Source organism: Caretta caretta, chromosome 13 (assembly GCF_965140235.1).
Source record: "Caretta caretta isolate rCarCar2 chromosome 13, rCarCar1.hap1, whole genome shotgun sequence".
NCBI classification, from domain to species: domain Eukaryota; kingdom Metazoa; phylum Chordata; order Testudines; family Cheloniidae; genus Caretta; species Caretta caretta.
In genome coordinates this window covers 3033070-3046701 of record NC_134218.1, presented here as the reverse complement: position 1 = coordinate 3046701, position 13632 = coordinate 3033070, and the positions used below count along the sequence as shown (strand labels likewise).

The window sequence follows — 13632 nt, the reverse complement described above, 5'->3', positions numbered from 1 at the left end:
CCTCTCAGGAGATGCCATATCTGCATAACCAGGCACAGCACCAATAGGTTGACACAAACTTCTGGACCAAAAGTTGCAGCCCTTTATTGTAAATCCAGGCGGAGGGCAACGAAAGCTGCCTGCTAAGAACCAACACCTGCCCGGTCTGTCCCCGGTGCCCTGGAGCGTGCCATGCCTCGTGCACGCCAGCTGGGCTGGGAGGTTGCTGGGTCCTGCTGCACCAGCTGACTAAAGTGCCAATGGGCTGCAGCGGGCAGGATGGAGGCTGTAACGAGCCAGGTGTAGGGGTGGTTGCCCAGGCAGTCCCCTGGAGCACTCAGCAATGTTGCTTCTCTCTGATGGGCTGGACCTTTTTTCTGGCTTGGCCACTTGGGAGATGAGGAGCATCAAAACCCTTTTTCACTAGCTGGCAAAATGGCTAAGGCTGCACTGGTGACCTGTAGGATAGGGGGAACTGTGTTTTCCCTAGGGGATGAGGAAGGGCTCCTTCAGGCCTGAGGGCCACTAATGTACCTGCTATCTCCCATCAACTAGAGGAGCCAGAGTGTTCCCAGCCTGCTGTTCCAACCCAGCCCGGTCATCTTCTACACAGCTGCTGCGGAGGGACACGTGAAGGGAGCAGCTCATGAGGTAGGCCCCCCCACAACTTGCACAGGGCACTTGGTTCCCAGCAGGGGAGGTCAACCCCCAGCCTTCTCCTAAGTCCGCCTTCAATACATGAAACAGGAACGCTCCGCTCGCCCCACGGCTGCTGATCTGCACAGTCCTTCCCCTAGCAGAGACGTGGGTCTGTGGTGGGCTCTGGGAGCCAGAAACCTACAGGCCTAGCCCCCAGCTGTGGTGGTGTGGTGGGGAGAGTAGCCAGGGGCTCAAGGGGAGCTGTGCTCCCCCCCAACGGGGCTGGGGCACTGCGTAGAAAGCAGCCACCCCATCCTTCCTCTTGGCTCCTGCGTGCTCAGTGGCAGTTCTGACAGCGGGGATGGCAAGGAACGCCGTTCAGCCTGCAGCGGCAGCCACCACTGGTGTCGCCCGGGCCCTGGGGAGAGGAGAGCAGAGGAGAGATGATGCACACACAGGGACTGGAGTCAAACGGTGGACAGGTGGGTAAGAGGCAGTCAGGACGTGGGACTGGGAGTGAGGTGGTTGGCTAAGCTGCTGGACAGGTGCAAGCAGGGCTGAGTTTGGGGCAGGCTGGAGGCAGGCAAGGCTCTTGGCACTGGAGGGGGGAAACGTAATGGGGGGAGCACTGGAACTAACTCCCCACTCCAGCAGCCAGCTGAGTTGTGAGCCATGACAGCCCTGGCTGGCTCCTGTACCCCCGCCAGCCACTCCAGCATCCTAAGGGCCAGCTGTGTGCAGCAGCAGCTAGTTATTTAAATGGTCACAATTAGGCTTCAGAGTGAACGACCCTACTGCATCCAGTGGTTCATGCCTCTCCGAGCATGTGGTTTGGGCTGTGTGCAGACTTGAGACTCGTGTTGGCAGGTCTTTTCAATTCTGGGGCAAGCGACTCTGCAGAACGGAAGGATTCCCAAGGTCGAACCTACAGTCGCACACACTGGTTCATGCTCCAAACCTACCGCTGATCCCCAGCGCGGCCCCTTGGTCACCCAGCAGATCTCCGTGTGACAGACAGTGCAGCGGATCCAGTCACAGCCATCCTTCTTCTGGACAACGATCTTACAGGTAGGACAGTACATGGCCTCCCCTTTCTGGACCATCGTCTGAAAGGAGAGGAGGGCAATGATAACGCACACAGGGGAGCTGATGGCCCCGGCTTCCCTTTCCGATCCTGGATCCCCAGCAATGCCACCGAAGACACTCAGTGGGATTTGCCCTTCGCAACTGATGGGGCTAGCATCTGGGCTGCCCCGAGCTCAGAATCAGTGGACTGCTTGCTTTACCTGGCTCTCTAAAGCCAATACTCCCTCATTTTGGACCATTGCACCCACAGGGTAGCAGAATGCCCAGGAGCCGAGCCATGCGAGCGCCTATTGGTGCAGTCACATTCCACTGGTCTGGCAGTGGAAAGCTGGGCGTTCCCCTATCTCCCACTCTCTACAGCCCCCTCCCCTTCTGCCCGCATCAAGCCCCGCTGTCTGGTCAGTGCATTTCCTAAAGCAGCAGCAATGGCTGAGAATGGTCACGTGACTTTCTTTACCATTAAATCTGCAATGCCTCCCTGGCCACATTCGGTGCTAGCCTGCAGCCCCTTCCTGTCCATCCATCTCTCCCCCCCACACACACCCGTATCACTGGCATCCCAGTGCCCCGCTGTCTACACATTGCTCTGCCCACAAAAGGGCCAGGCCAGAGTGGGCTCTTACTGTCAGCATCTCGGTGGTCTGCCTGGCAGCCTGGTCGTTCTGAGCCCGGAGCTTGAGGTCGTCCTGATACTCCTTGCAGTTCATGGTCTCGTGAATGGCCTGGGGAGAGCATCCTGCTAGCTCACCAGGCTCTCGCACGCCTCACGCAGCAGCTGCTACGGACTGGCCTTGTTTTCCACCTGCTGCTCCCCCCCGTAGTACCGAGCTCCCAGGCTCAGGGGCCAGCACATGTCACCTCCCCCCAGCTACATCAACTGTGCCTAGGGGAACACATCTCCTCCAACACAACCCTGGGGTCACTGAGATGGACTGGACCCCGGGGCCCCCCCTCACACCGCAGGGCAGGGCCCACATACACATTCCAAGCCTTTTTTGTGGGGCAAGGATACATGACCGGAGTTGAGGGGAAGATCAGAGTGAGCTGGGGCTGGCTCCAGAAGAGGGATGGAGCGCAGGGCAGTGGCGACGGGCTGCTGTTGGCAGAGCTAAGGCCGTGGCCCTGTTAGCAGGCTCTAGCTCCCCTCTAGGAATGCGGTTCTCTTTTCTGTCTACTCGTCCCTTGCACTGACCTGTTCCAGACAGAGGCCAAGGGACCATGGCAGGCAGCATGTGACACCATGGCTCTCGGGCTGCATGGACGTGATGCCAGGCTCATCTAAAGCCCTGGGCAGGGCCTTCGCCAGTTCCAGGGGCGGCCATGCTGCGCTAGGATGGAGCAGGGCTCGTGAGCTTGGTCACTGCTGCCACACACAGTTCAAAGGCCCCCCAGCTGCTTTAAGGCTGCATCCCCCCCTTTCCTGAACACAGCCATGCCCCATGGCACCTGGCTTCGCAGAGCCCAGTGGGCTCTGAACTCCCCTTCCCCCGTTCTGGCCTCTCGGCCTAGGAAGCTGCAAAGATGCTGGGGCGAAGGCAGGTGGCATCTCACCTTGCAGAGCAGGCAGTTCACCTTCTGGCACACGGGGCAGGCAAACTCGTTCACGTCGTCCTCGAAGATGCACCAGCCCCGGCAGTCCGTGGTCTTGCAGTGGTAGCTGGACCGGCTGCGGTTCTCAGCGATGGAGACGCCCAGGTCCAGGAAGTGCTGATATTCAGCAGAGCTCAGGAGCTGTGAGTGGGACCCAACCCTCTCCATCAGCACCGAGACACTTGCCCGTCCCCTGGCAGTGCACTGATAACAGCCCCATCCTCTTCTCCCTGCCCCACATCCCCCTGCTCCCTCGCAAAATAGCTGCCCCAATTCCCTTGCTCTAGCCCAGCCTACAGGACCCAGCCATGCTGGCATGCCATTGCTTTTTGGGTTGTATCCAGTCTCCGCTGTGCCTGCAGCTCCCAACCCACACCTGACTCTGTCCCCTCCTACTCCAGCCCCATGGGCCCTGGCCTGTACCGCTTTGATCTCCCGTTCCAGCAGCTGTCCTGGGCAGGAGTACTTCTCGTCGATGTACGGACAGGGCACCTCGGGCTCCGGGCTATTCAGTATCGTCCCCTTCAGACAGTCCCTGTGAGGAGCCAGGGGTCAGAGGAGACACCAGCAAGACACAAGCACGGGGCAAGCTGCTTGAAGACTGAGCTGGACGGGGTCACCTAGGGGCCAACCTAGGCAGCAGCAGAGCCAGGCCTGAGGTAAGGAGAGGAAATCCCTCCAGCAGACCTGGCCAGGGCAGCATATGCAGCCTGCCTGGGGCCCCCAGTCCCTGGGTGGGTACAGAGGGGATTACAACAGCACAAGAACAGCCCTACTGGGTTAGACCAAAGGTCCACAAGCCCAGTATCCTGTCCTCTGACAGTGGCCAATGGCGGGTGCCCCAAAGGGAATGAGCAGACAGGTTATCAAGTGATCCATGCCCTGTCATCCAATCCCAGATTCTGGCAAACAGAGGCAAGGGACACCATTTCTGCCCATCCTGGCTAATAGCCATTGATGGACCTATCCTCCACGAATCTATCTTGCTCCCTTTTGAACCCTGTTATAGTATTGGCCTTCACGACACCCTCTGGCAAGGAGTTCCAGAGGTTGACTGTGCATTGCATGAAAAAATATTTTCTTGTGTTTGTTTTAAACCTGCTACCTATAAACTTCATTTGGTGGTTCCTTGTTCTTGTATTATGAGAAGGAGTAAATAACACTTCCTTATTTACTTTCTCTATACCACTCATGATTTTATAGACCTCTATCATATCCCCCCCTTAGTCGCCTCTTTTCCAAGCTGAAAAGTCCTGGTCTTATTAATCTCTCCTCATACGGAAGCTGTTCTATACCCCTAATAATTTTTGTTGCCCTTTTCTGGACCTTTTCCAAATCCAATATATCTTTTTTGAGATGGGGTGACCACATCTGCACACAGTATTCAAGATGTGGGCATACCATGGATTTATAGAGAGGCAATATGATATTTTCTCTCTTATTATCTATCCCTTTCTTAATGATTCCCAGCATTCTGTCTGCTGCTGCACATTGAGTGGATGCTTTCAGAGAACTATCCACAATGACTCCAAGATCTCTTTCTTGAGTGGTAACAGCTAATTTAGACCCCATCATTGTATATGTACAGTTAGGATTGTTTTCAAATGTGCGTTACTTTGTATTTATCAACATTAAATTTCATCTGTCATTTTGTTGCCCAGTCTTCCAGTTTTGTGAGATCCTTTTGTAGCTCTTTGCAGACTGCCTGGGACTTAACTATCTTGAGTAGTTTTGTATCATCTGCAAATTTTGCCACCTCACTGTTTACCATTTTTTCCAGATCATTTATGAATATGTTAAATAGGACTGGGCCCAGAACAGACCCCTGGGGGATACCACTATTTACCTCTCTCCATTCCTACCCTGTGTTTCCTATCTTTTAACCAGTTACCAGTCCATGAGAGAATCTTCCCTCTTATCCCAGAGACTGCTTATTTTGCAATTGGCTCCTTTCCACCTACCTGCAGACTGGCACCCCAAGTGGGACTGACTTGTACATAAGCTAGCAGCCCAGCAATCAGCTTCCCCTGGTACACAGATCTATACGGTACACAGCACAGGAGGGGGCTCCACTCGCAGATCCTTAGGAGGGAATCTAGTGCTCCCTCACCAGGTCCCTGCTGCACTGAAACAAGCTGCCAGCTGATCGAGGGACACTGCCAGGGACTCGGAAGCCTTTGGCTGGGCAGCCCAGCCAGCTAGTGCTGCCCATCTCCAATCACTCTGGGTGCGGGCTTGTCATGCAGAAGGTTAGTAGCTGCAGGGCACAGGGCTGGAGTTAAAGCCCCTGCAGGTAGGTGGCTAATTGGTGGCACAGGCTGAGGGCTTGGAAGGGGGCTAGCAGAGAAGATGGAGCAGGGTGGTGATGATTGCATCCCTGCTCTGGCACGGGGCCTGTCAGCGCACAGCACACTGTCTCCAGTCCCATTTTCTCCTACTCAGGGGCCAGTTTGAAGCCTTTGGGTCGAGCAGGAGCACAATCCCACCTGGGACTGGGCCCCGTGGGGGTGGATTAAGATGTGATGAACACCTTGGTGGGGGAGGGGCCCTGACACACTGCTTTTCCCTCCCTGCCTCCCTTCCTGCTAGTGGTTCCTGTCTGGCAGAGCCCTGGCTCCCCACAGCTGATGGGATCCCCATAGATTTTTGGGTAGCCCAGGCCAGTCCATCCACCCTACACAGCAGGGCCAGGCTAAGAAGACTAAAGCAAGAGCATAGTCTCTTAACAGGATTCAGCCAGGCTAGTTCCTGTCATGCTACCAATCTTTAGCCATATGGGGCACGCTGCCGACGCCCTGTTGGCAAGTATGCCGGGGGAATGCTCTGTCTGTCTTAGCGCTGCCCAGTTGGGCAGCTCTTCCAGCCAGGGGACGTGCAACCAGGCGCTCTAACCCAGAGACAAAAACCAGCTGGCAAAGCCTAGGAGGTTCTGAGGCAGGTAAGGCTCCCAGGGTGGAGGCCAGACAGGGAAGGGGCTGGGGCTCCTGTGCACAGGCCAGCCGGGCAGGAGAAGGGCCGGGGCTCCCGGGGCAGAGGCTGGATGGCTGGGCGGGAGAGGGGCCGGGGCTCCTGGGGTGGAGACCGGATGGGAGAGGAACTGGGGCAGAGGCCAGCCGGGTGGGAGAGGGACCAGGGCTCCTGGACGCAGTCTGGCCGGGTGGGAGAAGGGCTGGGGTGGAGGCCAACCGGCTGGGGAGGAGAGGGGCCAGGGCTCACGGGTGCAGGCTAGGCAGGCGGGAGAGGGGCCGGGGCTCACGGGTGCAGGCGGGCCGGGGTTAGGGCCGACCCACCTGCAGAAGGAGTGCAGGCACTCCCGCAGGGTCACCCCCTCTCCAGGCTGCAGGGTCACAAAGCAGATGGGACATTCGATCACTTCATCGGCGGGCACCAGGCTCTGCCCATCCAGCTGCAGGAGGTGCTGGTAGTTCTCAATCTTCTGCTGCTCTGTCACCTTGGCAGAGAGAACAGCCAGTGTCAACAGGAGGGGCTGGCGGGTGGGGCACTTCGCTTACATTTGCTATTAGGAATCTTGACCCCTACGGGGCTGTGCCCTGGCCTCTCTACACCACCCCAGCAGCTCTGTGCAGAGGGGATTCCCCAGGGTTGCAGGGACAGTGAAAGGGCCTCCCAGAGCAGTGGCCAGGGAAGGGAAGGAACCTCGCTCCAGCTGTTCTGGGCTGCCAGTCTGTCCCCTAGAGACGGTTACAGCCTGGGTGTAAGTTAGAGCAGTCCCTGGGCTGCTCTGACTTACCCCAGGAACCAAGCCAGCCCCTTGGCCATGCCACAAGTCTGGAGGCTCAAAGGCAGGAATTAGTGAAGTCTGTTGGCTGGGTAACAATAAGCCAGTGCTCACCTGCTAGGTGGAGAGCCCCATTCAGCGGCAGGCAGCTCAGAGACCCCCCTGAGCTGGGGGGCTACTGTTTCCCCCAACCTATCTCAAACCAGGGCTTGTTTTCAGAATGTCCTTTCAGCCTCCCTCCCTCTCTGTCTGTCTCTGATAAACAGTGCCCAAGGTCAGCCCCACCCCAGCCTGTCCGGCCTGGCCAGTCGGCTGGGGGAGGGGAAGTAATTAGTAACCCAGCAGTGACTTCCAGCCATTGATAGATTTCAGAGCTGTCCAGAAGGGAACTGAGGCCCAGATCACCCAAAGATTTGGGCGCCTCAGCCAATCAATAAGTGACTTGCCCCCAGGGAGGCTGTGACAGGGCCTGGACCCTCAGGCCTGCTCCTTCGGAGTCATTGCAAAAGCTTCATGCAAATAAAGAGAGGGAGAAGGGACTCCGGGAAGGAATCAGTCTCCTCTGCCATCACTGGGTGCCCCCAGCTCTCCCTTGCATGCCCACCCTGTGACGGGAGCTTTCCCAGCCCAGCACGCCCCACGATGCTCCGTTAAAACCAGGAGCAACACGCAGCTGCAGCCTGCGGAGTCCATTGCAGCTGGCCGCTGCAAGCTGCACCTCCCTGCCCTGCACTGGCTCTGTGTGGCTGCGGGTAACAATGGGGCAGGCCCCTCGGCAGCATAGCGTGAAGGCTGGAAAGAGCCTGGAAATGAGGCTCTTCTGGATCTGGTGCAGAGCGCAGCTCCGCTGCTGGCCCCGGCAAGGTCGGGGCGACGGGCCCCACTGCTGGAGATGAGGCACCGCGAGCGCCTGGACCTGCCTGGGGCCAGGAGAGGGGTTGGGCCCCCTGCCTCGCCAGAGCAGGCTGGGAGTAACGGGCCCCCCTCGCAGGCCCCGCTCTCTCACTCCCGAGCCAGCGTGACTCTCCCCTCCCAGCTCAAACGGAGGCCGGTGCTAGCCGCCCCGTGCCTCCCAGCTCAGCAGGGGTGAGGCCAGCATAACTCTGTGCTCCCGAGTCCTCCTGGCACAGGCTAGACAAGCCCCATCCACCTCGGGGAGACCTGGAGTAGCATGAGGGCAGCTCCCCTGACGAGCGCCCCCTTGGCAGCATGGAACCACCACCGGAGCCCTGTGCAGCTGAGCAGCGCCAGCCGGGTGTGCAGCTGGGCTAGAGGAACCGGTGACCCCCATCCCCGCCTCCTGGTCAGTCTCTGCGCACGGGGCCCTGTGCCAAGAGACACCCCAAGGGACCAGCCTAGTGGAGCCAGGGCAGGGTGCTGCACCAGGAGCTGCATTACAATGCTTGCTTATGGCAGGGGGTTGCCTCTTGATAACAGTGCACAAGGCAGGATCTGCCCCAGGATCTGACCCACAGCTCCCCAGCGTCCCAGCCTCCAACCTGTTGGTACTGCCGCATGGCTTCCTCCTCATTCCTCATCCTCGCCAGCTCCTCCTCGTCCGGCTGGTAAGCCACGGGCACCATGTAGTCCTCAGGCCGCTCCTTGCAGCAGATCTCGCAGCCGGGGCGGGTGGGCTTGTTGACATAGGTGCAGCTCGGACAGACCCAGCCGACCTAGGAACAGCCCCGGTGAGAACATGGGAGGTGAAAGAAATGAGCCAGAGGGGGGAGTTGGCACCCTGCTTCTGGGACTCCCTTACCTTGGGGGGTTCAGGGGGAGGGGCGGCTTCCGCCTGCAAGAGCTCATGCCTCAGCTCCTCCATGCACAGGCTGTCCTGCGCCCCTCCGAGCCCCGCATCCACCTGTTCCTGGCTCCCGCGAGGCTGCAGGAGAATGTCGCTGAAGCCCAATTCTAGAGAGAGGCAAGAGGGAGTGAGTTGCTGACAGGAGACGGAACTCCCTGCTGCTCCCACGTGCTCTGGCCATCTCTCAGGAGCCAGCACTTGGTGCAGCCCCGGATTTCAGCCCCTGCTTCTTGCCGTCGCCCTGCAAGGGACGTCTCCTCCTGAGACCCGCGCTAGCCCTCAGCCCCAAGTCCAGCAGTCCCCGCTGCTTCCTGCCCAGTGGAATTCCCCAGTGCCAGGCTCTGCCTTTGGGGCTCCCCTCGGCCGCTCCGCCAGCCTCACCTGCCAGGACTCGGCGCTCCCACTCCTTCTGGAACGTCTCTTTGCTGAGCTTGGCCTCTTTGGCAGACCTGAGGTAGAGATAGGCCATGTCGCCGTCTCGCTGGATGCCATTGTAGTGCAGGGTCTCCTGGTCTCCGGGGAGCCTCTTGCCCACCACCCACTGCTGAACGCTGGGTGGGAAGCCGTAGAGGAGGAATACCTGGGCCAGGAGACACCGAGGGCCTCGTTCAGAACCAGCTGGCCACCAGGTGCTGTTGAGGGCAGTCGCTCAATGACCTTACGTGGGCGCCCACCGGCAATAGGTGCCTCATGCGGGAGCCAGCAGATCACGCCACACAAAGCAAGGCAAGCAGAGGGCAGCCCAGGAAGGACAGGCGAGGGGTGTCAGTAAAACGACAGATACTGCAGCCAGCTGGCAGGCTACTTGCTGCCCACGAGGCGGCTGCCGCCTTCAAGGCCGGTGCGCGGTCTCCCCCACTCTTTGTGCCATCAGTGCCCCCGGCTCCAGCCCACAGGCCCGTACCATGTCCTTCAGAGAAGCCAAAGTCATATGAGGATTGACTTTCAGGTAGATGGGGACTGTGGTCATCTGGGCGTCCTCCACTCCCACCCACAAGCTGAAAGAAGAGAGGCAGTGAGAGCAGTTCTGGTGTCCCTCCTGCCCTCCCCGAGGTCCTACCGCAAGGTGCGTGCCTGGCTCCCGGCACCTGCCTCAGCCGCTCAGACTCCAGCTCACATGCTCCTGCTTTCTGTCTTTCCCATCCTCCTGCTCACGTGGCCCAAGTCGCCTCCCCCCGGCTGCTGGTCTGGGGAAGGAGCTCGGAAGGGAAACACCGTTGCCTCGTTCTTCCCTACTGAGCCCAGGGCTGGCCCACCTCTTGGTGCCAGACGGCTGCAGACCTGACAAGGGGCTTTGACCCAGGGACCATCAGTGCAACAGGTGCAGCCTCCCCTGCTGGAACCAAAGCCCTAGGTCTTCAGCGTCTCCTGTGGACTAGTCACTAGAGAGGGGCCAAGCCCCATTCCCTCCTGGCCTGGCTACACCTCACACTGGAGCTGCCCGCGGTTTATGGAGTGAAGGAGGCCAGGGCCACAGGAGGGAGACCCAAGAGCTGCAAATGGGGAGCCACCCATTCTGGGGAGAGAGCGGCCATGCCCCAGCCCCCTGCTCCCTAAATCTCCTGCAGTGGAGTCTCTCGGAGCAGTGTCCTAACACCCCTTTTAAAGGGACAGTGACCACGGTTGGCCACCACCCCCATTCCCCTGAGGCCAATGGACGGCACCCACACGGGTGCCCTCCCTGCAGAAGCTGCCCAGCACGTGCTCACCTGATTTCCTTTTTGGGGTAGGCCTCTGGCTTCACCTGCACTGTCACGGGCGCCCGCTGCTCGGCCAGCCAGCCAGCGCACTCCAGTGCCAGCTCCTTGTCCCCTCCCTCGATGGCCTCAGCCAGCTTCAGGGCCAGCTCCTCTGCTAGAGACAAGAGACCAGGCTGGGCTGGGCTGGGCCCTACTGGGGGGTCTCCTGGTTCAGGGCCAGGGCAGGACCTGTTCAAAGAGCCCTGTGGGCTCCATCTAGGGCCTGGCAGGGGAGCTGCTGGGAGCTGTTTGCTGCCCAAGTTGCTAATTACCTTAGATGAGTATCATTATTTAGATTTATGCAAAGATTAAGAGAGGTCCCTCCACGGCTCTGGGGGCCCCCGTCAACAAACTGCCGCCCCAAACTGAGCTGCCTCGCAGAACAATGAATTCCCTTCCCCACACACATCTGCTTTCTCTGCCCGCCACCCTCCATCTCCACCAGCGTGTCCTGCAGCATGCCCACTTAGGGCCATACAGGCCAAACCGCTGTGCACCGGTGGACGTTTCCCTAGGCCCCCACATGGAGGGGCTTCCTCGGATGCCCCAGTGACCCCACCTTTCTTCGTCATCTCTTCTGTGTATTTTGTCCCCATCGCAGCAGAATCCTGGGGCTGTTTAAGGCAAACAGAAGCATGTCAAACCCGGGCTGGGGGAGCGGGGCTGGATGGCTGGGGCACTGGGAGTCCGGTGCAGCCGTTGCATCTCCCCGGCAGGGACCCCAGAGCCCAACCACCTAGGGCTCCCTGGGGCTCTGTGCTGGGCTTGGTGTGGCCAGGGCAAGTGAGCCGGGTAGGGCCACGCTGCACCCTCCCTGCACCAGCCTATGCCCGCTTCACTCTCCCCACCCACACCCTGGAGCTCTCTCTTGTGTTCTCCAGCGCGCATTGCGCCTGGCCCATCCCACTTCCAGGCTACGCTGGGCTAGAGCGGTGCCCAGCAGCCCCTGCTCACAAAGCGAGGCGGACGGACCCCAGCAGGCCTGTCCCAGCGCGGACATACAGGCACGGTGGCTGCCTGGCCCTCTTTTTAAAAGTGCTTTCCCAGGGGGCATGTGGGCACCTTTGTTTCCCTGCAGGAGTCAGCCCCGTTAGCTCTTCCCTGGATCAGCCCAGGGGCAGGCTGTGCTTTCGGGATATTGTGCCTCCAGCCCATCCTGGGTCTTGCAGGCCCCACTTGTGCTGGGGTGAGTCCCTGCCCTGCATGCCTCAGACACTGATCCCCGTTACTGCCGGAGCCTGGACGGACAAGAGCAGGAAAGCGCTGACAGCGAGCTAGGCACTGTACAACCCCCAGCAGGCACAATCCCTGCCCCGCTACCTTCCAACCCTTGCCATGTTTGCCAGCCACACGGGGATCAAGCTGGGTCAACACCGGCAGCTCGCTGAACCAGGGCTCTGCCCCGATCCCAGCCCCCGCAGGCCCATGGAGTAGGAAGCCGGACTCCACGTGTGCCTCTCACAAGGCGGTCAGCCGAGGCTACATGAGCGAGCGATCCCTGCATGTGGCCCCACACAGGCCTGACAGACATGGCAACAGGAAGAGGAACTCAGCAGCAGGGAAGCCCGGCGGGCACAAAAAAACCACACTGTCAGGCTGGAGGGCAAAAGCCACTCCCTGTGCGTCCCACCTGCCCGGCTCACTTACCTCCCGGAGCCCTGCACCAGGGGCCTAGATTCCAGAGCGCGGCGCTGGGCAGGGGTCAGGGTCAGCTGAGAGCTCACCACTGACTGAAGTGAAAACCGAAAGCAGAAGCAGAGAGATGAGGAAGTGGAGCCAAGGCCTTGAAACAGGGCAGGGCTGAGAGCAGCAGGAACAAAACCGCACGAACCAGCTGCAGGGGACTCAGAAACCGAAAGTGCAACTCCCCAGCCCTCCCCCGGCAGGGCCCGCTGAGAGGAATCGCTAGGTGCTCCCCGACCCACAGGCTGCGGAGCAGGGGCTCTGACCCTCTCGGCCTCCTAGGGACTCCCATTTACTGGTGAGCCACCCGGGGTGGGCCGTGCCAGGCTTTGAAGCAACGGAAGGGGAGGCCTGCCCTGAAGGCGCCGTCCCAGGGGTTGGCAGGGAGTTGAGGCAGGCTGGGACAGGACTCTGGGAGGTCTAGTGAGATCTGCGGCGCCATCCAGCCCCAGGGTCGCCTTCCATGGAGCTGCAACAAGAGGAAATTCAGTGAAGACAAATGCCAGGTGTAACACTTTGGAAGGAAAAAATCAAATGCCCGCCTACAAAACGGGGCCTAGGTGGTGGTGCTGCTGGAAAGGAGCCGGGGGTCACTGCGGCTCACCAACTGACTGTGAGTCAATGTGATGAAGTTGTGAAAAGGGCTAAAATCCTTCTGGGATGTATTAACAGGAGTGTCACCCGTAAGGCACGGGAGGTCATTGTCCTGCTCTGCTCGGCACTGGTGAGGCCTCAGCTGGAGTCCTGTGCCCAGTTCTGGTCACCCACTTTGGGAGAGATGTGGACAAATTGGAGAGAGTCCAGAGAAGAGCAACAGAAATGGTAAAAGGTTTAGAAAACCTGACCTGTGAGGACGAGTTAAATACACTGGGCATGTTTCGTCTAGAGACAAGAGACTGAATGAGCGACCTGGTATCAGTCTTCAGAGCTGTTAAGGGCCCTTATAAAGAGGATGGATCAGTTGTTCTCCACCTCCACTGAAGGCGGGACAAGAAGTAAGGGGCATCAGCTGCAGCAAGGGCGGTTTAGGTTAAACGGCTGGAGCATTCGGACTCTAAGGGTGCTTAAGCTCTGGAACAGACAGCCGTGGGAGGCTATGGAATCCCTTTCCTTGGGCAAACCCGTCACGGCTGGTCTAGGTTTACTTGGTCCTGCCGCAGCGCAGGGGCTGGACTGGATGAGCTCTCGGGGTCCCTTCCAGCCCTACATTTCTGTGATTCTATGCTGGGCCTCACGTCAGGGCTTCTCTCCCTTTCCCGTACCGGGCCCCCAGCCCCATGCACACTGAGCCAGGAGTGACAGGCAGCTGGAGAAGCCCTGACTGAGTCTTGGTGTGTTCAGTCCCAGCTCCCAGGGATGTGGCTAGCAAGACA

The 13632-nt window shown here is 59.3% G+C and overlaps 1 protein-coding gene and 1 long non-coding RNA gene across 6 annotated transcripts; one reads left to right on the top strand and one right to left on the bottom strand.

Annotated features, from left to right (window-relative positions):
• Positions 1–59: 59 nt before the first annotated feature.
• Positions 60–13167, bottom strand: RBCK1 (RANBP2-type and C3HC4-type zinc finger containing 1). Of its 5 annotated transcripts, XM_048820813.2 has the most exons (13): positions 11639–12198; positions 11136–11190; positions 10547–10691; positions 9742–9835; positions 9219–9417; positions 8793–8944; positions 8533–8706; positions 6585–6745; positions 3718–3829; positions 3256–3435; positions 2328–2426; positions 1581–1724; positions 60–1036 (listed from the first exon to the last, which is right to left on the bottom strand). In XM_048820813.2, exons 1-13 carry the CDS (start codon positions 11729–11731, stop codon positions 956–958), a joined length of 1689 nt encoding a protein of 562 aa, XP_048676770.1. In that variant the 5' UTR covers positions 11732–12198; the 3' UTR covers positions 60–955. The 5 variants fall into 5 exon arrangements, 4 of the variants coding, with proteins under 4 accessions (XP_048676770.1, XP_048676772.1, XP_074974752.1 ...); XM_048820815.2 differs by lacking the exons at positions 60–1036; positions 11639–12198 and adding an exon at positions 12224–13167 and having other exon boundaries at positions 1364–1724; XR_012664664.1 differs by lacking the exons at positions 60–1036; positions 1581–1724 and adding an exon at positions 2897–3032 and having other exon boundaries at positions 2347–2426; positions 11639–12201.
• LOC142068786 (uncharacterized) lies at positions 545–3858 on the top strand. Its single transcript, XR_012664665.1, has 3 exons — positions 545–630; positions 1486–1686; positions 3739–3858. It is a non-coding gene; the product is annotated as an uncharacterized LOC142068786 (long non-coding RNA).
• Positions 13168–13632: the final 465 nt, after the last annotated feature.